We start from the raw sequence: 22,761 nt of genomic DNA, 5'->3' as shown, positions 1-22,761 counted from the left end.
AGATAAAGTAGACACTGAGAGCAGCAGGTGGCATGAATGGGAACAAGGTTTTGTGTTGAATACATAATTATTGCTAGTTTTCAATCTGATGACTTCATTTTCTCTATGTTCACTGTTATTTTAATATCATGGCTTTAGCTATCACAAGTCAAAGTTGCTTTGTCAACTTCCCTATGAAATAAATATGCATTTCCCCTTTTCTCAGTGGGAAAGCCCTGAAAATGCAACTTAACTCTGAATTCTGAGCCTTTATGCCAAAATTTCTAAAAAGGCTTTCTAACTGGAAGTTGGGTGTGTTTCACCATGACCTCAACCACATGTCCCAAGCAGGACTTGTGTCCAACCCCCACCCACTGCCTCCTTCCTCCGATTTCTCTTCTTCCCTATCAGATCATGTCATCCTGCCAGTTACTCCTCAAAGGCAAGCACGTATCTTTTTCATCTTTGCATTACCAGCATCTAACGTAGTATCTGGCAAAAATGGGCTCTAGTGAATCTGAATGAATTACTTCATACCAAAATATCTCTTTACTGTCCAATAAAGATGTTAGCACAGTGGACAGTCCTTCTTACTATGCTCTTCATTCCCAAACAAAACTGAAACCCAATGGAACTATTTCCAGGGCCTAAGGAAACTCAGGGTATGCTCCCTGTCTTCATTTCTGCTACCACACTTCCAGGGACAGCCTTGAACACCTTTCAATGACAGGATCTGGCTCTATTAGCCAGGCTGGAGTGCAGTGGCATGATCTTGGCTCACTGCAGCCTCCACCTGCAAGGCTCAAGTGATCCTCCCACCTCAGTCTCCCAAGTAGCTGAGACTACAGGCACGAGCCACCACGCCTGTCTAATTTTTGTATTTTTTGTAGATACAGGGTCTTGCCATGTTGCCCAGGCTGGTCTTGAGGTCCTGAGCTCAAGTGATTTGCCTGTCTCAGGCTCACAAAGTGCTAGGATTATGGGCATGAGCCACCACACCTGGTCTTGAGCTTTCATTCTGTCTTTAGTCTTGTCATAGGTTTAGATCCCCACCCGGTCCCTTCTTGTTACCTATGGTAGGAGTTGGCAGTTTTTTTTCTGCAAAGTGCCAGATGGTAAATATTTTAAGCTTTGTGTGTCACATGGTCTTTGTTATGACTCAATTTTGCATTTGTAGAGAGAAAGCAGCAGACAATATATAAATGAATGATTGTAGCTATATGTCAATAAAACTTTATTTTTGGACACTGAAATTTAAATTTCTTTTTTTTTTTTTTTTTTTTTTTTTTTTTGAGGCAGAGTCTCGCTCTGTCGCCCAGACTGGAGTGCAGTGGCGCAATCTCGGCTCACTGCAAGCTCCGCCTCCCGGGTTCACGCCATTCTCCTGCCTCAGCCTCCAGAGTAGCTGGGACTACAGGCGCCCGCCACCTCGCCCGGCTAGTTTTTTGTATTTTTAGTAGAGACGGGGTTTCACCATGTTAGCCAGGATGGTCTCGATCTCCTGACCTCGTGATCCGCCCGTCTCGGCCTCCCAAAGTGCTGGGATTACAGGCTTGAGCCACCGCGCCCGGCCGAAATTTAAATTTCATATGATTTTCATGTGTCATAAAATATTGATCTTTTCTTGATTTCTCCCCAACCATGTAAAAATGTAAAAAGTACTCTTAGTTTGCATCCACACAAAAATAGGCAGTGAGTCAAATATGGCCTGTGGCCATAGTTTGCCAACCCTTGGCCTATAGTAGAAAAAAAAACCCTAAGAATTCCTTACGGACTTTGCGTATTTCACCACATGGAGCCACCTTAGGCTGGGGAAGTAGAAAGCGCAGGGCTTTTGGACATTAGGTCCTAGGTTCCAGTTCTGGCCCTACCATCTACCATCCCGGCAGCCTTGCACATAAAATTCAACCTCTCTGAGCTTTACTACCATCATCTATAAAATGGGGGCAATAACACCTAAAACACAGAGTTGTCATGGCAATTAAGTGAGCTAATATATATAGAGCTCATGGCACCAGTATCTGGCATACAGTAGGCACTCAATAGTAACTCTTATTCCAGCTTCTGACATGGCTTCCCCAGATCAACTGCGGCTCTGGAAAGCAACCCAGCCACTCTGTGAACCACAATTGGCCGCAGGAGGGAATAAACTGACAGCAAATACAAAGGCAGAGAGAGAATTTGGAGGTTTTCAGGAACATGCCACGGGATTCTAAGTGCCTGGGTAGCCCTAATTCCTTCTGGCACCATTTAAAATTTCTCTAGTCCCTTTTTCCTCCTCAAAAATTACTTCTCACAGTCCTTAAAGATTCTTAGCATTCTTTACCAACTACCCAGATGGACCCTGCAGCGCTCTCCTCATTCCTGTACCTTCTGCTGGTATAGGGCTGCGGTGGGGAAGGGTGACCATGGTCAGACCAAACCTACACGGATTGATCGGCCTTCAGCTGGGTCTTAAGTAGGCTGGGCCTGGTGAGGCACCCAATTCTCTCTTAATTGTTCATGAATTTCTTGCTGTACTGGGAATTAAATTTCTTCAGTGCTTAAGAACTAGACTTTCTACAAAAGTTTTAGAGCCAAAGGAAAAAAAAAAATCATCATGTATACCAACAAAAGATCCATCACATTACTCTCAAGTAAGAAAATATCAGGGAGGCACAGGTAAGGCTAAGATTTATGGTATCTCTACCCTTGGTCCAAAAAGCCAGATCTTGGCCTGTCACTTCCTTGCTCTAAAGCTTCTAATGGGTGTCCACTGCCCCTGGAGTAACCAAGCTTCTGTGCTGTCACTCAGGGCCTCCATCATCTTGTCCCAGACCAACCCTCTATGGGAGTCTTAACCTGCAGTCTAGTCAAAAGGGACTGAATTTCCACCTGATTGCTCTAACCAATTCCCAGCTTCCCATACTTGTGCATAATTAAATCACCTGTAACATTTTATCACCTATCTTCCCCTTGACTGTGAGCTAGGGACAGGGTACAGACTATGTCTCCTTTATCTCTGGGTCCCCTACACCTAGCAGAGGCTCTGACAAGGGGCAACCAATTCATAATTGTTAATGAATGGATGGAAACAGCTGAAGTTATTCTTCCCTTAAGCTGTTTTAGCTGGACTCTTATTAGAAGACCAAGTACAGTCTGGGTCACTGCCACAAAGCAGAAAAACCAAAGAGAAAGAAAACAGGCATGACCAATGTGATCCAAGCAATGGAAAATAGGTTTTAAGAGTGAAGTTAAAGAGACTAAGGCTGTTTAGCCAGGAGAAGAGAAGATGAGGCCTAACTGGATTCTGGCTTTAAGTATAGAAAAGGTTCTCATGAGAAAATCTTGATCTCATCCTCCCTTTATAATCAGAAGAAACTTTTCCATATTTATGGAAAACGGAACAAGAAGAAATGACTTAAGTTAAGGCCCAAAGGGTTTAAGCTGGACAGAAAGAAGAACCAAATTAGGCACCACTTTTCCAGAGATACTGTTATTGAACTTTTGGCAAGTGAATTGGAGGAGTCTTGCTTGGCACTTTTGTTGAAGGCTGTGCAAAAAGGAATACATATGCTGCTCTGTTCCCGTTTACTGTGGAAAGAGGTGGGTGAAAACACAAGTCAGGTAAGATTTTCTAAAGAGGCACTGATTTTTATTGACCCATTTCCTACAGGCACTTTCTGCCAGGTTATGCATTGCAACCATATGCTGGAACAATCTAGTATCTCAAAGGTTCCTGATAGGGCAATGGAAAGAAAGAGAAGGTAATAATGCCGGGGAAGGGAAGATGGCCCTAATAAATACACTTTCTATAAAAACAGTACCAAACTGGGCATTCATATATTTGTTAATATTATTACAATTAAAGCTCATATTCATTGAGTACCTACTATGTGCCAGGCACTGTGCTGTTTTATCTCAATTCTCGTAACAACCCCATGAGGTAAGTAATATTTGTATTCTCATTTTACAGATGAAGAAACAGAAACTCAGGAGGATTAAATAACTTGCCCAAGTCACACAGGTAGCTAGCAAGTGGCAGAGCCAGGACTCAAACCCAGGTAGTCTGACTCTAGTGTCCATAAACCTAACTACTGTCTCCCTGTAAGGATGAGATGCTGGAATATAAACTTTAGTCTCTGTGAATCCTGTTCATATTCTCAGATCTTCCTCATACAGTCCCAAGTCAGGACATTAGCAAGAGTTGAGGCCTCAGAAGTGAACCGAAATACTCCTCTGATTATCAGCATCTATAAAATGGGGGCAATAACACCCACATTACAGAGTTGTCATGGGGATGAAGTGAGCTAATGTATATGGAGCTCATGCACCAGTGCCTGGCATACAGTAGGCACTCAATAACTAGGAACTGTTATTCCAGCTTCTGACATGGCTTCCCCCGATCAACTGTGGCTCTGGAAAGCAACCCAACCACTCTGTGAACCACAACTGGCTGCAGGAAGGAATAATCTGACAGCAAAAACAAAGGAAAGAAACAGACTGAGGACTCTCAGATGAAAATGAGCAGATGCAGGACTTGAACGCCAGCCTCTGGACTCCAAATTAGTGCTCTTTCCTACTTACAGACTCTTGTTGAATTTGAGGGTGAGAAAATGAAGAGACAGGATGTGCCAAATGGGCCGCCTCCCGCAACAGACCCTTTTGTAATGAACTGTCAATCTCCCATCAGAACCCATGCCTGAAATACCAGGGTCCTGCAGCCTCTGTAAACTGGTTCTAAGATTCTACTAGCTAAGGATGGCAATGCACTGATTTATGGCATTGTGGGTGCTGCCAAAATGCTCACCTGTTAAACCTATCAAGCAGACCTAGTCCATGCAGCTTCCAAACTAGGCCAGTGATTCACCGTTTTAAGCCTCTTCACTGATGTCCCCATTCTGGGACCATCTTTGCTCCAGTCTAACCTCCGTCCAGCTGCCAGAGAAAACAGAGCGCCAGTCAGGGCATTTGGAATCTCATAGCATAAGGACGATAACATGGGCCTTTGAACTCAGCACTGTTAGTTTTGAACCAAGCTGTGCCCTTACCAACTATCTCCTCGGGGAAGTCACTTTAATCTTTCTGAGGTCTGGTTTCTTCATCTTTAGATTGGAGATAAATAGGCCTATATTACAGAATTAAATATAGTATGTAAAGCATCCAGCATACTGCAAGCCACAAAGCAATGGAGACACTTGATAAATGCCAGTGTTCTGCTCCCTACTCCGCTCTCTACATTTTAGCCAAAACCTGCCACTTCGGCTTATTTCTTCTTCTCACTAACTCCTCTCCCTTCCCACAACACACACACACACACACACACACACACACACATACACACACACCCCTACACCTGTGCATTTCTGCCTCTCAACCATTGCTCAAGCTGTTCCTTCTCCCAGGAATAAACTCCCTCCAAGGCCCAGCATAAATTCTCCACCTTCAGGAATCCTCTGATCATGCTGGGATTGATTTCTCCTTCTCCCAGACTCCCACTTTGTTTATATTCCTTACTACATTTACCATAGTCAGTCTGATTTCAGTTATTTATGTACTTATCTATCTTCCAAACTACACTGGAGGGAGAAGGTTCTGAGAAGACAATTATTTATAGGAGGGCAGGAAATGTGTTGTTTTCCTCTGTGTGTATTTCTCAATACCAGGGTCTTGTACGTAGCAAGAGCTCAACATGTGCTTATTGAATTGAATCTTTCCATCCTATACTGGGAATCTTTACAGAAAGATCCTGGACTGAGTTCATTCTAAAGCTGCATTTACTGCCTGACTTGATAAATAGGGAATTTTTGAAGTACATGAATATTCCTAAACTAAGATCCACTAATACTCATGTGAGCTTGTTTCATTCCTTCATCCATTCTTCCAATACACTCTGGACTCTTCTTGGGATCTCTCTCCAACATACAAGGAGACATTGCTGGGACAATATTTCTCACGGAGATCTGGGAGCAAGCTCTTGGAGAACTGCTCCACCCCACTGGGGAGGAGGTGACTGCCATTAAAATCATACTAAAATCCAGAGTTGTGGAATTGGAAAATAGATCTGAATGATCTGCCTTAGTTTCCAAGCTATAACATAGAGTTAAAAACACTTAAAACAGTGTCTGGAACACAGCAAGTGTGCAATAAATGTTAGATGTTGTTTTAACGACGAAGTAGACTGGAAAAAACACAGTCATGACATTTCACTTCTAGAACTATCTCCACTACTGAAGGATTCCTTGTGCAATCTCCTTTTTTTTTTTTCCCCGAGACAGAGTCTTGCTCTGTCGCCCAGGCTGGAGTGCAATGGTGCAATCTCAGCTCACTGCAACCTCTGCCTCCTGGGTTCAAGCGATTCTCCTGCCTCAGCCTCCCAAATAGTTGAGATTACAGGTGCTCGCCACCATACACAGCTAATTTTTGTATTTTTAGTAGAGATGGGGTTTCACCATGTTGGTCAGGCTGGTCTCGAACTTCTGACCTCAGGTGATCCACCTGCCTCAGCCTCCCAAAGTGCTGGGATTACAGGTGTGAGCCACACACCTGGACTCCTTGTGCAATCTCGATCAAGTCCTTTCCCCATCTATAAAATGAAAGTGGCAGAACCAGATGGTTGGTTCCCAAGCTCCTTCTACCTTCAACCATGTATATTTTTTCTGTGATCAAGAAATAACTTTCTCTTCCACATGCTGAGGCTGTTGGCAAGGAAAATGTGCATTTATAGCTGCTGGTCCCCAGATGGGAGGAACCACTGTTTCCCAAGGCCAAGGGCAGAGTAACTGATTAGAAAACCACCTGTGAGTTTTCCCCTGTTTAAACTGTACTATTAATACACCCAGTGCAGGTCTCTGAACAGAGCATTACCTACCTTCCAACAAAACTCACAGTCAAGGCAAGACAAGAGCCTGAAAACAATGGCTGTCATGAAGAATCCTTGCTTGTGCAGAACTATTGTACTTTCCTGCTTTTGATGCCTGTAATTAGGGCATCAATCTAAACTAGGGCCCTCCTTAGGCCCAAAGAGGAGGAAAAACACAAAGTCCCATTCTGAACCTGACAGCTCATAAAACAAGGGCCAAAGCTAGTAAATAAAAAATGTCACTGACTCATTTAACCACAAACACTGCAGAGGCCTACTATGTGCTGGCCCTATGCTGGACACAGGAGGAAGGAAAGAGACATGGTGCCTTGCCACCTACGTACTCAGAGTACATATGGAGTGTACATACCCCTGGGCAGACTATGATGAGAGTTACATTAGAGGGTCAGCCTCTGCTACAGAAGACAGAAAGGGGAACAAGTAATCCAGCAGAAGGCTCAGAAAAGCTTCACCATGGAGGCCACATGAGAGGTAAACCTTGAAAGCTGAGGAGGAGGAGAGAAATCCAGGAAGAGTGAATATAAGCAAAAGCTCGAGTAGGAATATGTAGGGAGTGTTTGAGAAGCAGAGACTTGGCTGGGCACGGTCGCTCACACCTGTAATCCCAGCACTTTGGGAGGCACAGGCAGGCAGATCACCTGAGGTCAGAAGTTTGAAACCAGCCTGGCCAACATGGCAAAACCCCATCTCTACTAAAAATACAAAAATTAGCCGGGTGTGGTGGTTCATGCCTGTAATCCCAGCTACTCAGGAGCCTGAGGCAGGAGAATTGCTTGAACCTGGGAAGCAGAGGTTGCAGTGAGCCGAGATCACGCCGCTGCACTCCAGCCTGGGTGACAAAGTGAGACTCCATCTCAAAAAAAGGAGAAACAGAGACAACTAGTTTATTTTGACTGGACCACAGGTTGCAGGTTTGGGAAAACCAAGGGAAACAGGGAGGGGAAAAGTTTGGGAACAAATGGTGGAGGAACTTGTCTGAGGCTGGAGTCCAAACTCTACATCAAGCTTGTCCAACCCACGGCCCTGGATGGCTTTGAATGTGGTCCAATACAAATTCGTAAATGTTCTTAAAACACTGAGATTTTTTTTTTGCAATTTTTTAAAAAGCTCATCAGCTATTGTTAGTGTTAGCGTATTTTATGTGTGGCCCAAGACAATTCTTCTTCTTCCAATGTGGCCCAGGGAAGCCAAAAGATTGGACACCACTGCTCTATACAGTAAGCAATGACGCCCACCAAGGTTTCTGAGCAGTGTCTCAGGAAGAGCACGGGGCACCCATGAAGATAATGCAAAAGGAACCAAGTAATTAAATTACTCTGGGACCACATTACAGGAGACCACATGTACTTCCTAAACATGTGCTGGGCTCTGACAGCTCCTGCTCACAGAGCTTCCCTCTCCCATGGCTTGGCTTCATGCAATCTGAGCTGCCATCCCCCACAACTGTCAATATCTGCAAAATACCAGAGTAACAGAACTCCTGACCAACTCTCTGGATTACAGACAGAGAAGCGTTGAGGTGGGAGCAGATGGGCAGAGGGGGCACCAAAGCCTCTAGCTGGCTCAGTTCCATATAAAACCCAACCCTAGATTTCCTCTTCACATCACTTCCAGCCGCCCTCTAATGAAGGGCTGAAGCTAAGGAGAGTGGGCTGAAATCACCCGGCTGATGGGTGGTGATCCAGTGAGACACTACACCTACTGTCCAGCATGTGCCTGGCACATGGGCAGTGGTGCCCTTCCCATTCTGCTGGGTCAGTTCCATCTGTAAATCCCACTGAGGCTTCAAGGCCCAGGTCACATCAACTCTTCTCTCAGAGCCTTTCTAAAGTACCCCAATCCAAAATGACCGAGCTCCTAGAAATCACAGCTACCATGTATTCAGCACCCATTACATAACAGGTGCCATACTCGGTGACTTCCATATAATCCTATTCAACCTCCACAATGGACCCTATTATGGCCATTTCCTAGGGAAGAAAGTGAAGCTCTGTGAGGGGAAAGCGGACTTGCCCCAGGACACACAGCTAAGAGGTGGAAGAGATGAGATCTGAACCCAGGACTCCCTGACCCTGAAGTTGAGCGCTTCTAACAACACTTCATTCCTGTGAGCCTGCCTGCCTCTGATCTGCCACTGACAGGGAGCTTGGAGCTCTCTAGGAAGACAGGGTGCACCTGACACTCTTATTACCTTTCCCTGTGGACAGCCACCCACACAGGCAGGAGCCTTCACATACTGAAAATAAACGAAAACAATTAATTTAAAAATAACGCAGTACATAGATTTCTCAAATTCCTCATGTGAAAAACTATTCATGACACTGGACTGCCTGAGCCCTGTGCCCAGCCATAGCCTCGGTCCTGATCCCTGGGAGAGACTGAGTCTCAAACGGGCCACAGACTAAGCGCCATCTCGGACACCGGCCGCGCCCCTACCCCAGGCACAGACGGAGCCCCGACAGGTCGTAGACAGCTCGAGACAGTCCTGAAAAGCGTCCCCTTAGGCTGTCCCTCCGCAGCTGAATCGGGTCGTGACCTCGGGCCGCCGTGAAGGCCCTGACTGCCCCCTTCCAGGCACACGAACTCACAGACCCCGGCCCCACTTAGCTCGGAGGAATACCTCGCAAGTCCCCCTTTTACCTTCGCTGGCTCCCGCCGGGGAGCGGTCGCGCGCACCCCTACCTTCAGCTCGCTCCTCCGAGAACGCGGAAGAGGCGGTGCTAGATCCAGGGGGTGGGCCCGACCAGAGAGGGGCGTGAGGGGGCGGAGTTGCGCCTGTCCCCTGATGGCTACCCGGGGCCGCCGGGGGGAAGGGAGCTCGAGCTGAGCGAACTGCGCAGGCGTGACAGACAAGAGGCGGGGAGAAGGGAGATTACTCGCAAGTGGGTGGGGCTTAGCTCCTCTGGCGCTTTCTTTTCCGAATGGAGGGTGGAGAAGCCCGGGAACCGAGGAGGCCGCGTGCGGCAGGTGTAATTAACATGCACTGAGCGCTTCTGCAGACCAGGAAGGAATTTTAAAATGCCTTTTATATGTGGGAAACGCTGCTAGTCTTTTCTAAAACGGGGGCCAATTCTGTACAATTTCTTTAAAGGTCTGAGTGCCTAGAATTTCACCATAAGAGTTTCTCCTTGAGTACATTATCCCCAGTAGTTCAAAAATTTTAACACTTTTAAAAGTTCATTTATAGGCCGGGCGCGGTGGCTCAAGCCTGTAATCCCAGCACTTTGGGAGGCCGAGACGGGCGGATCACGAGGTCAGGAGATCGAGACCATCCTGGCTAACACGTTGAAACCCCGTCTCTACTAAAAAAAAAATACAAAAAACTAGCCAGGCGAGGTGGCGGGCACCTGTAGTCCCAGCTACTCGGGAGGCTGAGACAGGAGAATGGCGTAAGCCCGGAGGTGGAGCTTGCAGTGAGCTGAGATCCGACCACTGCACTCCAGCCTGGGCAACAGAGCCAGACTCCGTCTCAAAAAAAAAAAAAAAATCATTTATTGGAGAAAAACAATTGTAAATGGGTTAATGCCTCAACCAGCCTCCCCACATCCCCTTCCCAAGTCTGCAGCTGCGATGAGAAAGGATGAGAGTGTGGACTGGGATTTAATTCAGGTGCTGACTCTGAGTGATGGAGGTAAACATGCCTTCTCCGCCTCTCAGGATTATTGTGAGGATTTGGTAAGCAAGGCTAGTTAAAGAGCCCCAGGACTTGCTTCCCATCATCCACCTGACAAACATTTGTTCCCTCTCTTGTCAGGGCTGTCCCGATTGGGAATATTAGCGAACATTCAGGACTTTGCTACATTTCCCAATCTGGGTGAAGGCTGGAGAGGGGGAAGATCAAGCTTCTGTGTTCATTCCCTTCTGGAATCCTGCGGTCCAACCTGAGACCCCTATGTATCCTGACTTCTCCCACTCATCACCTTCCGTGGAGGCCCACCCAAGTTTCAAGTCTTCAGAGGCCCTGCTTGCCTGTTCCCTTCCCTGTTCCCTGTCTCAACAGCTCAAGAGACTCAGGACCTATGTTCCAGGTTCTCAAAGTTGCTATGTCCCTCACATGGCAACCAAGTTCAGTTAACATCTTTGAGGACTCTGGAGGTGCTCAGAGGAAGGAGGGCTCTCCCAAAGCAGGTGGAGCTCTAGTCATGCCTGTGGCTCATTTCACCACATATTCCACCGCTTGCTGTGGAGTAGGGAGGAGAGTAGCAACAGGAAACCTCAGAGGCTGCAGTGTTTATGGGAGCCGAGGGTGATGCAGCATCCTTTACTCAATAGGTGGATGCTCTGCCCTAGGCTGGAGAGGATGGCTTACTATCTAGGTCCCTGCTATAAATATTGTTATGGATTTTTTTTTTTTTTTTGAGACAGGGCCTGGCTGTGTTCCCCAGGCTGGAGTGCAGTGGCACCATCTTTGCTCACTGCAACCTCTGCTTCTTGGGCTCAAGTGATCCTTCTGCTTCAGCTTCCCGAGTAGCTGGGACTACAGGCATGCACTACCATGCCTGGCTAATTTTTGCATTTTTTTTTTTAGAGGCAGGGTTTTGCCATGTTGCCCAGGCTGGTCTCACACTCCTGAGCTCAATGATCCTCCCACCTTGGCATCCCAAAGTGCTGGGATTACAGGCAAGAGCCACTATGCCCAGCTTTGTTATGGATCTTGAGCCAACAGGAAAACAAAGCCCAGCCTGACTTCTCAACCAAGCTGCCACTCCCAATATGTTACCTCTCCCAGGACCCTTTGTTACCAGGTTTTGCCCCATGGGAGTGTGCTCTTTTCTCTGCAACGCTGAGGCCCCATCTCTTTCTTTTCCCCTCTCTTCCTTTCTGTCTATTCTTCTTTAAGCATTCTTCTGTGAATCTCTCAAAGAAATTTTGTGTCAGCTTCCTGATGTATTTACAGATATTCCCATGTAAGGTGCAGGTCTTGGGTCACACAGTTCTAAGATAAATCTACTCTCACTGCCATGGTCATATTTCAAAATGACTGTGAACCCAAAGCATGGGCCTTGTAACAGTCTGAGCTCTCCAATGACTGAGGAGGTTGTGAGCGATCTGTCATAGGAGGTGTGCAAACAGCACCCTTTTAGAATGCTGGGATTGGGCCTCCTGTGGGGAGCCAGAGGAAGAGGCAGCAGAATGGAGGGCCTTCCAGATTCTAGAGTGAATAAAGGGAGGGATATTGGAGGCTGGAAGGGAAGCAAGACAGCTGGCCAAAGACACACTTGATTCAACAAGCTATTATATATCAAGCACTTAGAAATGTACGTGATACATAATGAACATTAGCTATCATGATGACTGTGAATGATTCATAGACTATATAATGAAGGAGCTGAGATCAATCAGTCCTTCACTCCCATCACTGATAACAAAACAGATGGGGAATTGGGGTCTAGAGGGGGAATGGGCTTGCAATGGAACTTTAGGAGCTGGGCTGGGACTACAACCTACGCCTCTGCCTCCACAGGAGCGCCTCTGCACAAAGCCAGGCTGGCTCCTTTGCAGGAAGAGGCAAGAGCTCTAGGTGGGCCTTTGTTGATGCTTAAGAACCAAGCTGCTTTTTAATTCCTGTCCAGGCAGCTTGTGGGTTAGAGGCAGTGGAATGACCGCAAGACCTGAGAAAATAGATGCAGGTGTCTTCTGGGGAGTAAGCTCAGGAGTCAGGCCCGTGTCCTGCCACCACTGTAGCTCCAGCCAGCAACAAGTATCTTCCTCTTCAGGATGGCCTCCTGTCCTGTAATTAGTGTTGGGATTGTATTTCCACTCTGTCCTTTTATCTACTACCTCAAAAAACCACCCAGATTAAGGGAGTGGAGTGAGAATAGCCAATACCAGGCAACCTGAGATGAAACGAGGAACGATTCCTATCAGACTGAGTTCCTGGAAGGCAAGGGCCAGCCTTCTCCACCCCCAGTGTCCCAGTCTAGCCTGGTCTAGAATTCCCAGAGCCCCAGGAGAATCTTGGTGTCCCCACCCTAGAGAGCTGGGCCAGACATGACCACACCAGCCAGCCCTCCACATGGTCCAGTATCTCAAGACAAAAAGCCTTCCCAGCCCCATTCTGGCTCAGTTCCTTCCATGGTCTGCCAAGAGCCATGTGGCACCCAGATCACTGCTTCCCACCAGTGGCTGCTTTAGTTTGCCTTTTATTTTACCAAAAATAACAACAATAAAGTCTTCCCTCCGTTTCATAAAAATACATTTTCCCACCCTCCCCCCATCCCAGACATCAGCCCTTGCCACAGCCTAGAATCCATCATGCAAGTCACAGCACTCTGGGGAAATCTCCTACTACCCTTGCTCCACAGCTCCGGCAAAGCTGCCAGGCCACTCTGGAGGCGGCAGAGGCAGAAGTCCCAGGCCCAGCTGGCTGGCCCCAAGAGCTCCATCTGTTTCCCCAAAGTGCAGGCAGCTTCTAGGCCATTTAGTGGGGCATGATATTGGATGCTTGGCTCAGGAAACAACCCCAGCCAACGCCAGGGCAGTGGGGCATGTTGGCATCAGGTTAGAAATTATTGCTCAAAGCAGAAACAGTTATGTCCTAGAGAAGGTCTGTTACACCCTCTTTCCATGTGTATCTCTGTGTAGCAATAGATGGGTCAGGATCCCTGGTTTCTCCAGCTCTGTGAACGCCTCCCTGTGAGGCCTTGGACAGTTTCTCCCTCTTCTTCTCCTGGCTTCAGTTTCCTCATAGGTACATTGAGACAGTGAGACTGGATGATTCTCAGGTCCCTTCTGGCTTTCCATTCTGGCCTCCCAGAGTGGAGGCTCTGGGAGGGCAGAACCCTGTTCCTGCCTCAGTTTCCCCACCTGTGGGTCTGAGCATAGGGCTGGGTATGGAGGTACTGAGTAATGGAGTGCTGAATGAATATCCCAGTCCCTGTGGATAGCTGTGCTCTGAGATCCAACTGTCTGGAATGCCTGAGGGATGGCTGGGAAGGAGGCAGGTAGTTTTAGGATGGAGGATCTCCATACTGGAAAAGTCCATTCACCAACTATATCCTCAATGTCCTGGGATGGGAGAGAAGACTCCAAAGTTCCCAGTTGAAGTTCCACAAGCTCCTTGGACTGGGGGATTATTTTGTGCTGGGCTTCAGATCCGAGGAGCCAGGTCTGTAGATTCTGGGAGCTACACTGGAGTATATGATTCCCAGATGAAGGGCCAGGGGACCTTTGTGTACTTGAGGGATCATCTCCAACCCCCAGGCTACCTATAATACAGCCCTTCTTGGAGGCAGAAGGATGAGTATAATGTCAGCTCATGGGCATCTCTGGGTAAGAGAATCGGAGCCTGTGTCTGCGGTGGGTCAGGGTTTAGGAACTCAAGGCAAGGCTCCTCTTCCTACCTTCCCCCAGCTCTCCAGGACTCATGTTGATGGAAGAATGTAGCCTGGAAGGTTTGAATGTAGAGCAACATCTACAACCACATTTTGGGCACTTAGTCACATGGTCAGATATACTGAGTGGGGATGCTGAACTGTCATCACTCCTACAGTGGCTGTGGTCTGATGGTCCCATGGTCTGATGGTCCCAATCTATTTATCCATCCATCCAACGTTTATGGAAGGCCTACTATGTGCCAAGGAGAGGTAAGGCAGCTAGCTCTCACAGACACACCCCACAGTGAAAATCACACACGCACACACCCCGGCATCTGTGCTCACTCACAGGCAGACTGCTCACTCTCTTGCACCTTTCTTGCCATCACCTTGGCCACACCCACATTCCTCCAATAGGCTTGGGAACCAGCATGGAAGGGTCAAGTGTCATAGAAGAAACCCCCTAGCCTACCCTACTCCCACACTTCATGCCAGAGGTTTAACTCCACTTCCCTTCTGTTTGCCCGCCTAGATGCTCTCCCCTTCTCCATCCACAAGCGGTCAGGGTGACAGGTAGGCAGACTCCTGAGAACCAGAAGTCCAGAGGCTTTGGGTGTGTGGAGTGGTTCCAGTGCCTTCAGATTCCTTCAGGCTCCTGGGGGTCCCCTCTACCAGCCATCCTGTGTTCAGATTGTCCATCTGATGGCCAAAAAAGTCCAGCCCTGGGCTCAGTGGCAGATCCGCTCTGTCATCTCCCTCTGTAGAGACACAAGGTAGGGAAGGGTCAGTCAGAGCTCAGCCTACTAGGCAATCCCTTCCCAAACCATAGGGCCTAGCTGCTCTTCTGTCTGAGCCTGGCCTGTTCCCCCAGCAACCCCAACTCTTAGGCTGCAGATCTGGGTTTGTAAACCGACACTTGAAAGAATTCTCTATTGAAGTACATAATTCACAGTTAAATGAATTGCCTTCCCTAATTTATCTACTTGGGCATTGGAATTACTTAAAGCAGGCAGCTTTTGGATATGAAAACTCAGAGGCTAGCCTTGGTAGGGGAGGGTGGTAGGGCTTGGCCTACCAGTGGCTCCAGCTCCCGCTGGTCCACCAGACTGAACTCGCGGATGAAGTAGTAGAAGTGCTTGTAGCAGGTGTTGACGTGTGCCTCTGCCCCCATGCTGAGGATGCTATCGAAGTGGTGGATGTAGACATGGACAAAGACTCGGAAGAGGCGGGTCAGGATCTTGGTGCAGACCTGCTGGAAGTTCTTAGGGAAGGGAACTCCTAGAGGGCAGGGGAGGGCAGAAGAAGGGGATCAGTATCCTGGTGCAAAGCTCTGTTCAACTTTTCCCTCCCACACACAGGCAACCAGGATGGCTTTTTCCCCAGCATACTTCTTAGTACACTTCCCTCTGGGAAATAGAGAGTGGTTTGACTTTCTCCCACACTTTTTTTTCTTTTCCTTTCTCTTTTTCTTTCCCTCCCTCCCTCCCTCCCTCCCTTCCTTCCTTCCTTCCTCTCTTTCTCTCTTTCTTTCTGATGGAGTTTCACTCTTGCTCAGGCTGAAGTGCAATGGTGCGATCTCAGCTCACTACAACCTCCACCTCCCGGTTTCAAGCTATTATCTTGGCTCAGCCTCCCAAGTAGCTGGGATTACAGGCATGTGCCATCATGCCCAGCTAATTTTCCATTTTTAGTGGAGACAGGATTTCTCCATGTTGGTCAGGCTGGTCTGGAACTCCTGACCTCAAGTGATCCACCTGCCTTGGCCTCCTAAATGCTGGGATTACAGGCAAGAACCATGGTGCCTGGCCATACTTTTCTTTTTAATGAAGCACAAATCTGACTGTGGCTCTCCCCTGCTGGAATATACATCATCTCCCACATTTTCCCATCACGTAAAGCAGGGCTTTGCAAACTTGTGGGGGTCACTGACCAACCCTTCCTAGACTCTGATAAAAGTTACGACCTAAACTCGCCCCAGAAATATGTGCAATTGCAGAGATGCTCACATCACACCCTGGCATACAACTCCAAGGAGAGTTCAACAACTGGATCCATTCAAAAAAATCCCTGGGTCTTCAGGATTAAGTCCTAACTTCCCAGCAGGATGCTGCTCAAGGCCTTTCTTTTTTTTTTTTTTTTTTTTTTTTTGAGGCGGAGTCTCGCTCTGTCGCCCGGACTGGAGTGCAGTGGCCGGATCTCAGCTCACTGCAAGCTCCGCCTCCCGGGTTTACGCCATTCTCCTGCCTCAGCCTCCCAAGTAGCTGGGACTACAGGCGCCCGCCACCTCGCCCGGCTAGTTTTTGTATTTTTAGTAGAGACGGGGTTTCACCGTGTTAGCCAGGATGGTCTCGATCTCCTGACCTCGTGATCCGCCCGTCTCGGCCTCCCAGACGGGCGGATCGGCCTCAAGGCCTTTCATGATCTCATCCTGACCTCCCTCTCTAGCCCCACCCCGTGTCCCTCCTCTTTTCAACATTCACACAGAAGTCCTCAGACCCCCAATCCTGGAAATTATGAATTCTGCAAGAATTAGTCCAGACAGCCTTCATTCCTTCAAATACTCAACAACAGGAAGAACCTTCCATTTATGAGCCAGGTCCTGTGCTGGGTCCTTCACACCTTTTGCTCTAATCCTTAGAACAATTAGCCTTATGTGTCTGATTGTTATTTTAGATATGATAAAACAGAAGTGCTTATAAAGGTGAAGCTGCTGGCCCAAGGCCGCATAACTATTAATCAGTGCAGAATGGAGACAGGATTCAAACCCTCTTTGCACTGCACTGCAGCGACCCTCACAGATATGGGACCCATAAGAAAGGTCCCGTTTCTGCAGAGTCCCCCCTGCTCAAGGCAGAGATCTTGGTGGCTTATGCCCTCTTCTCTGTGTGGCAGTCACCCAGGGTTTTAAGCATCTATACCTGGAGTCCCACAGGCTCAGGGAGGTATGGCCGGCAGGGAATAAGAGTCTACCTACATTCGGGTCCCCCCGGCTCCGTAGACCCCCCTCCTCTTCCTCACCGTTCCCAGGTGGGGTCGAGCCTTCCCTCCCTCTGAGACCCTTCAGCCCAGCCCAGATCGCTCAGACATATCCTGCCCATCTAGACTTGGGGTCCTGAGCTCCCACAGACCTGAGCCCCAAGTTCGGAATTCCTCCCAGTTCAGTGCACTTTCCCTCAGTAGCCTCAGTTTCCTCCTATGTAAAATGAAGGTGCTCACTGTCAGGCATGACAGCGCAGGAAATGGTAGGTCACTGGCTGGGGAGGAGCCGTGGGTATTGAATTGTGACTCAGAGCCCAGCTTCCTTCAGCATTCAGACTTTTCCCCTCAGGGCTTGACCACCCTGCCCCACCCACCACTGATACACACAGCCTCTGTGGAGATGAGATCCAGGTCGGGGCTGGGCCCGGCTACAGGTGGGGCTGGTGTGATGAACACAGTGTCATGCCTGCTCAGCTCCTGTACCAACACCCCCCTCCTGCTACCTTTGGGTGGGTAAGCAGTGCCTGAGTGACATCACTCATCTCCCTTCCCTACCCTCACCCACCCAGGCTGCCCAGCTGAGATAAGAATTCTGCAAGAAAAGGCCCCACAGCCTGTGCCTGGTAAGGGAAAATTCTGCCCTCAGAGCCCCAATCTGAGGTGATGATACCATCAGGGTCTACCCAACCACCAACTCCCTCCTTTTCCTGGGGCCAGGAGTCAGAGGGAACCCCGGGAGGCTGGAGGTCAGATCAGCTATGACCTCGGGGCACCTGTTCTGGAAGGTTCTGAGAATCATAGCATCTGTGGTCTTGCCAGAGTGGTCTTTGGTGGGACCACTTAAGCTTTAGAAAAGAAAAGCCCTCTGAAGCGGGTGGATCACCTGAGGTCCGGAGTTCGAGATCAGCCTGGCCAACATGGTGAAACCCTGTTTCTACTAAAAATACAAAAATTATCCAGGCGTGGTGGTGGGTGCCTGTAATCCCAGCTACTCAGAAGGCTGAAGCAGCAGAATCGCTTGAACCCCGGTTGCGGGGGAGGCGGGGGCAGAGGTTGCAGTAAGCTGAGATCACACCACTGGGCGAAAGAGTGAAACTCCATTTCAGAAAAGAAGAAAGAAAAGAAAAGAAGAAAGGAAAGACGGAAAGGAAGGAAAGGAAAAGAAAGGCCCCAAATTGGGAGTCAGGAAGTCCTAGTCAAATGCTTGACCTTGAGCAAGACACTTAACCTGTTTCAACCTCGTTTTCCTCTTCCACAAAATGGGGATGAAAATCATCCCCCAACCCTGCACAGAGTGTCTATATCAAACTAAATCCTCATCTGTGGAATAGGCTTCCAGTGGCTCCCTCCCCGCCAGGTGACGCTCACCAACACGCGTGGGAAAGACTTCTTCGTCGTTGATAAGGCCTTCGATCCAGTCCATGAGCAATGCCATATAGCGTGGCGCAGAGAGCTTGGCCGGCCGCCGGTACTGGCGCTCATCTTGCCAGCGGTACTCGTAGCGGGGCCCACCAGCCATGACCGGGCAGCTGGTCTCACTGCAGCGCTCGGCCATGGTGCCGTAGATGAGGTTGATGCGGTTGAAGAAGTCCACCACGTGCACAGCGATCCAGTCGTCGATGTTCTCCCCGGGTGGCAGCCTCACCACACTGCGTAGGTCCAGGCCCGACTTGAGAGAGGCCTGTGCCTTCTTGTACAGCTCAAAGCGCTGTGTGCCTGGCTCAAAGCGCTTCCGCGGCCGGAACGTCTTGTCCTTGGCGAACACCTGCTTCAGGCACAGGGCCATGGCCAGCTGGGCCTGGGGCTGCTGTCCAGGGGCTCAGACCTGAGGATACCCTGCCAGGGACAAGGGCATGGGGGAGCTGGCGGTCAGGGCCTTATCATCTGGAGCCTGACTTCCCGATTCATCATTTCCCTGTCACCTCTCAGACTTTGCTCAACCTCTGCATCCCCTGCTTGGGAATCTAAATCCTCAACCCCTAGGTCCAGTGCCCTGCCCTCTTTCCAAGCTACATTAGTCCCCCTTGCTAAGCCCCACAGCCCTCCCATCTTGTTTGTCTCTTTTTTGCTTTCATTGCAGAGCTGGGCCTGGGCTCTAAACAGGTGCCCCTCAGACTTGCTGTTAGTTACGACAGAGGTAGCAGAGGCTCCCTGCAGGCCCACCAGCAGACAGAGGCTTGGACGAGATGACCTCTAGGAGCCCCCTTGGCCAGCTGGTGCAGCGTGGGAGAGCCTCACAGCATTGTGCTGGGGGCAGGGTGGAAGGGAGTGGGGGATGGCTTTCGGCTTCCTCTGGGATATCCCGTAGTCCATCCGGCCACCGGGGATTCCCAGGGAGCAGCAGGGAACTTTTCTACCAAAAATGTCCTTTCCTTTTTTTTCACCCTGAAAGAGGAAAGCGCCCTCTCGCTGCCAGCTGGGCGGCTTCTGAGTGTGGCTGCAAGCACTGGAGGAGGGGGAGGGCGGTAGATCAATGAGGGCATCGCTTCCTCTGACAACAGCTGGAGATCCTTCCCCCGAAGCCAACCTCCTCCGGCCCCAAATCTGAACAAGCCATTGGCCCCTCCCCTTGCACCTGACACTCAGTAGACATTCCTAGAGCAACTACTATGTGCCTGGCACTGGGAGGTAGAAGAGTATAGTCAGATTCATCCAGGAGGGCCCAGGTAGAGCTCAGGCAAATTTGCTTTGCCTCCTAGAATTTAAGGATCCCAGATTCAGAACAGACTTTGGGAGACAGTGATCAGGGCCCTAGGCTCAGAGGCAGGAGTCCTGGGTTCTAGTTGCAGCTCTACCACTGGCTTACTGGGTGACCCCTGTATCACCATGGATTTGGCCCATCCAGGTCCTGGGTCACTCTGCTATAGCTAGGTTTCTAAGACCTGAGTCATCTCATCTCACCTGTGACTGTGTGAGCTACTGGGAAATGCAGACCCACGTACCTACCAAAACTAGAATTTAGCCACAAACTAGCACTGACCCTGCCCCTAGACTGAGCACTAAGGCTGAGTATAAGCTAAGAATTGCCTTCTTTTTCCAGGCTGACCTCTGACCTAGGCTCTGGCAAGTGTGAGCCCTGACTCTAGCCTTTAGCCCTACTCTGAGACTTGCTTACAGCCAGACAAAGCCTGGGCTTGACCTCTGACTGATGCTGGAGCACTGTCCTTTCTCACATCTCTGGTAACCCTGTGGCAGGATTGGGGAAGGGAGGGTGGGAACCAGGTGACAATTGGGTAAAAGCAAAGGGATGGCACATATTGTGGGAGGGGTATTCTGGCAAGAAGTCAAACTAGCTGGGGAGATGTTTGAGACAAAGGTCCTTCCTTGAACCCACAAAGGCAGGCCAGGATGGGGGCAGTCTGGTAAAATGAGGGCAGCTTGGAGAGTAGAAACAGGCCATTCAGCAGGAACTTGTTCTCTTGAAAAAAACTCACAGATGTGAAAGGTCATCTCATCCATCCTGACTCTTCAACTTCTCACCCAAAGAAGTCCCCAGGGTGGGACCCCAGTTTCCAGAGCAAAGAGGAGATTTCTGCACTTCACTTGCCATCTCCATTTTAAACTCTGCTTGGGGCAAGTGCTTCCCAAATTCCTCATACTGCAATGAGGCGGGGCTCCTGGGCTCCCCACATCGTATGACCCCCTTTATGACAGTTAGAAATAGGCCCCCACCTTGGCATTCAGCATCTTGTCCTACCTTTCCTGCCCCACTTTGCACCTCCCCACACCAACCACCCTGGGCTTCTTCCTGATTCCCAAACATGCCCCCACTCTCTTGCCTCTGCATGTTTTCTTATACCTCCACCTGCCTGACCACACATCCTCAGACTGGCTGCTACCTCCTCCCACAGCCTCCTCTCCTGAACTCAGATCTCCTTCTCCTTGGGTAGAGGCTGCTTTTGGTCATTGCAGTCTCCACTCCATCCCCAACCCAGCCCCAGCTTAGGAAAAGGCCTGGCACAAAGTCAGTGTTCAGGCTTGAAGGAAAGCTTAGACTAGAATCTTAGAGTTAGAATAGTCCTGACAGATCAACTGGCCCAACTCACTTGTACACATGGGGAAACTGAGGAAACAAGATGAGGAAACTGAGGCCTAAAAATAGGACTTGAGGAGCCTGTGTTCACACAGCAAGTTACAAGCAGAATTGGGAACTGAGACGAGGTGGGGCTCAGCTCATGACCAAGAGTAAAACACCATTTTCCTGCACTGGCTTATCAATGGTCTGGTGCAGACAGAGAAGAAGAGGGGAGTGGAGGGACAGTGGAAGCATCTTCTCCACCAAACAGCCCAACCTGCTTCCTGTCCCCAACACACTGGCTCCACACAGCAACTGGGATGTCCTGACCAGTGAGCTAGAGTTCCACCTTACTCCCGTGGAACTTCAAGGCCTGGGTCTCTTTCCAGGAAAACGTAAGCTTAGGGGGTGGGTGCAGGGCAGGTACTCTTCTAGCCACAGGGTTAACTCCCTTCGCTCTCCACCCCCATGCCCTCACTGAGTTTCTGTCACAGAACTTCTGTCCCTCCCTGAACCATGGCTGTTCCCCCTCCTAGCCCCCATTTCCCAGTGCTGGCTATCCTTTCACTCCTGGAGTGACAGCGGCTTGCTCATTCCCTGGGTGGGGATCTGGGCTTCTCAGATGAAGGCAGCAGGGTGACCCTCCCTGTTTCTGATATTGAGCTCCCTGCTAGGCTACATCTACCACTCCTTGGGCCTGGGCCAGAATCTGGGCCAGAGGATGGCCCCAGTTTGAACCCAGAATCCAGCCTGGGACGCTCTTCAGGACAGAAGTCGAAGAGAAAAAGTAGAGGCGAAGACTTCAGGCTCTCTTCGGGGCGCGCAGCCACCCACGCCCACCCCCGGCTTCCCTGCACCCCCAAACCAGCTCCCAGGGCCAGGCAGGTCGTAGGACCCAGAGGAGCCCGCCTGACATTTCCGCTCCCCGAAAACACGCCCCCAACCCCTCCCCTCTGCCCCGTACCGCCCCCTCCAACCCCACCCCAACTTTCGAAGCTCTGAGCCTCCGACCCCAGCCCCAAGACAGCGGCCAGTCTGCCTTCGGGCGGGACTCTCCTCCGGACTGTGCCACGCCGGGACAGCCGAAGAAATGAAAGTGGAAGCCAGGCGGGCGGGGTGCGCGGCGAGGCCGCAGGGGCGCGGCGCACACTCACGGGCCCTCCTCTGGCCGCGGGGTCACATTCCCAGCCACAGGGTCGCCCTTTTCCTGCCGGTCCCGCAGTGCCTGTTCTCTCGCCTGTCAGCCTGTCCGTCTGCCTGTCCTGCCGGCTGCAGCCGCCCTCCTACCCGGGTGACGCCAGCTCCGCCCCGGGCCCGCCACGCCGCGGCCACGGGGCGGGGAGGGGCGGAGAAAGGGGACTCCCCTCTGCCCCAGTACACAGACGCACTCGCCCCCACCTTCCCGGAAAGTCCATATCGGGCTCCCAGCTTCCCCTTGGACAAAGGACTGAGCTGCCCGCCCCCTCAGTGCTTCCTTGGACCTCCACCAAGGAGGCAGCCTCAGGTTCCCAGACGGTAAAATGGGGAAAAACTCGGCTTCTTCTGGAGCAGAAACAAGAGCTGCTAGATAAGAGTGGTTTCTTTGCCCTCCTAGAATCGTCTGCGTCACA

The 22,761-nt window shown here is 50.0% G+C and overlaps 2 protein-coding genes across 17 annotated transcripts in view; both read right to left on the bottom strand.

Moving 5' to 3' along the window:
• The window catches only part of MKNK1 (MAPK interacting serine/threonine kinase 1), a 47,893-nt gene extending 38,229 nt beyond the window's left edge, over positions 1 to 9,664 (bottom strand). For 2 of the 15 annotated variants that reach the window (XM_033226535.1, XM_033226537.1), the window contains exon 1: positions 9,524 to 9,664. The gene's annotated coding sequence lies outside the window, so the exon portion shown is untranslated. Of the gene's footprint in view, positions 1 to 4,768; positions 4,897 to 9,032; positions 9,078 to 9,461 lie in introns of all 15 variants that reach the window. The other 13 variants (XM_033226524.1, XM_033226528.1, XM_033226525.1 and 10 more) reach the window with 12 other exon arrangements.
• A 3,304-nt stretch (positions 9,665 to 12,968) lies between these two features.
• On the bottom strand, positions 12,969 to 22,532 carry MOB3C (MOB kinase activator 3C). Of its 2 annotated transcripts, XM_033226519.1 has the most exons (4): positions 22,306 to 22,532; positions 18,505 to 18,972; positions 15,233 to 15,435; positions 12,969 to 14,915 (listed from the first exon to the last, which is right to left on the bottom strand). In XM_033226519.1, exons 2-4 carry the CDS (start codon positions 18,920 to 18,922, stop codon positions 14,886 to 14,888), a joined length of 651 nt encoding a protein of 216 aa, XP_033082410.1. In that variant the 5' UTR covers positions 18,923 to 18,972; positions 22,306 to 22,532; the 3' UTR covers positions 12,969 to 14,885. The 2 variants fall into 2 exon arrangements, with proteins under 2 accessions (XP_033082410.1, XP_033082411.1); XM_033226520.1 differs by lacking the exon at positions 22,306 to 22,532 and having other exon boundaries at positions 18,505 to 22,086.
• Between the last annotated feature and the right edge of the window lie 229 nt (positions 22,533 to 22,761).

The sequence above is a fragment of the Trachypithecus francoisi genome, unplaced genomic scaffold (genome assembly GCF_009764315.1).
Source record: "Trachypithecus francoisi isolate TF-2019V2 unplaced genomic scaffold, Tfra_2.0 Lachesis_group12, whole genome shotgun sequence".
Classification (NCBI taxonomy): Eukaryota; Metazoa; Chordata; class Mammalia; order Primates; family Cercopithecidae; genus Trachypithecus; species Trachypithecus francoisi.
The sequence above is the reverse complement of the archived record's forward strand: the minus strand, read 5'-3'. Positions and strand labels throughout refer to the sequence as shown.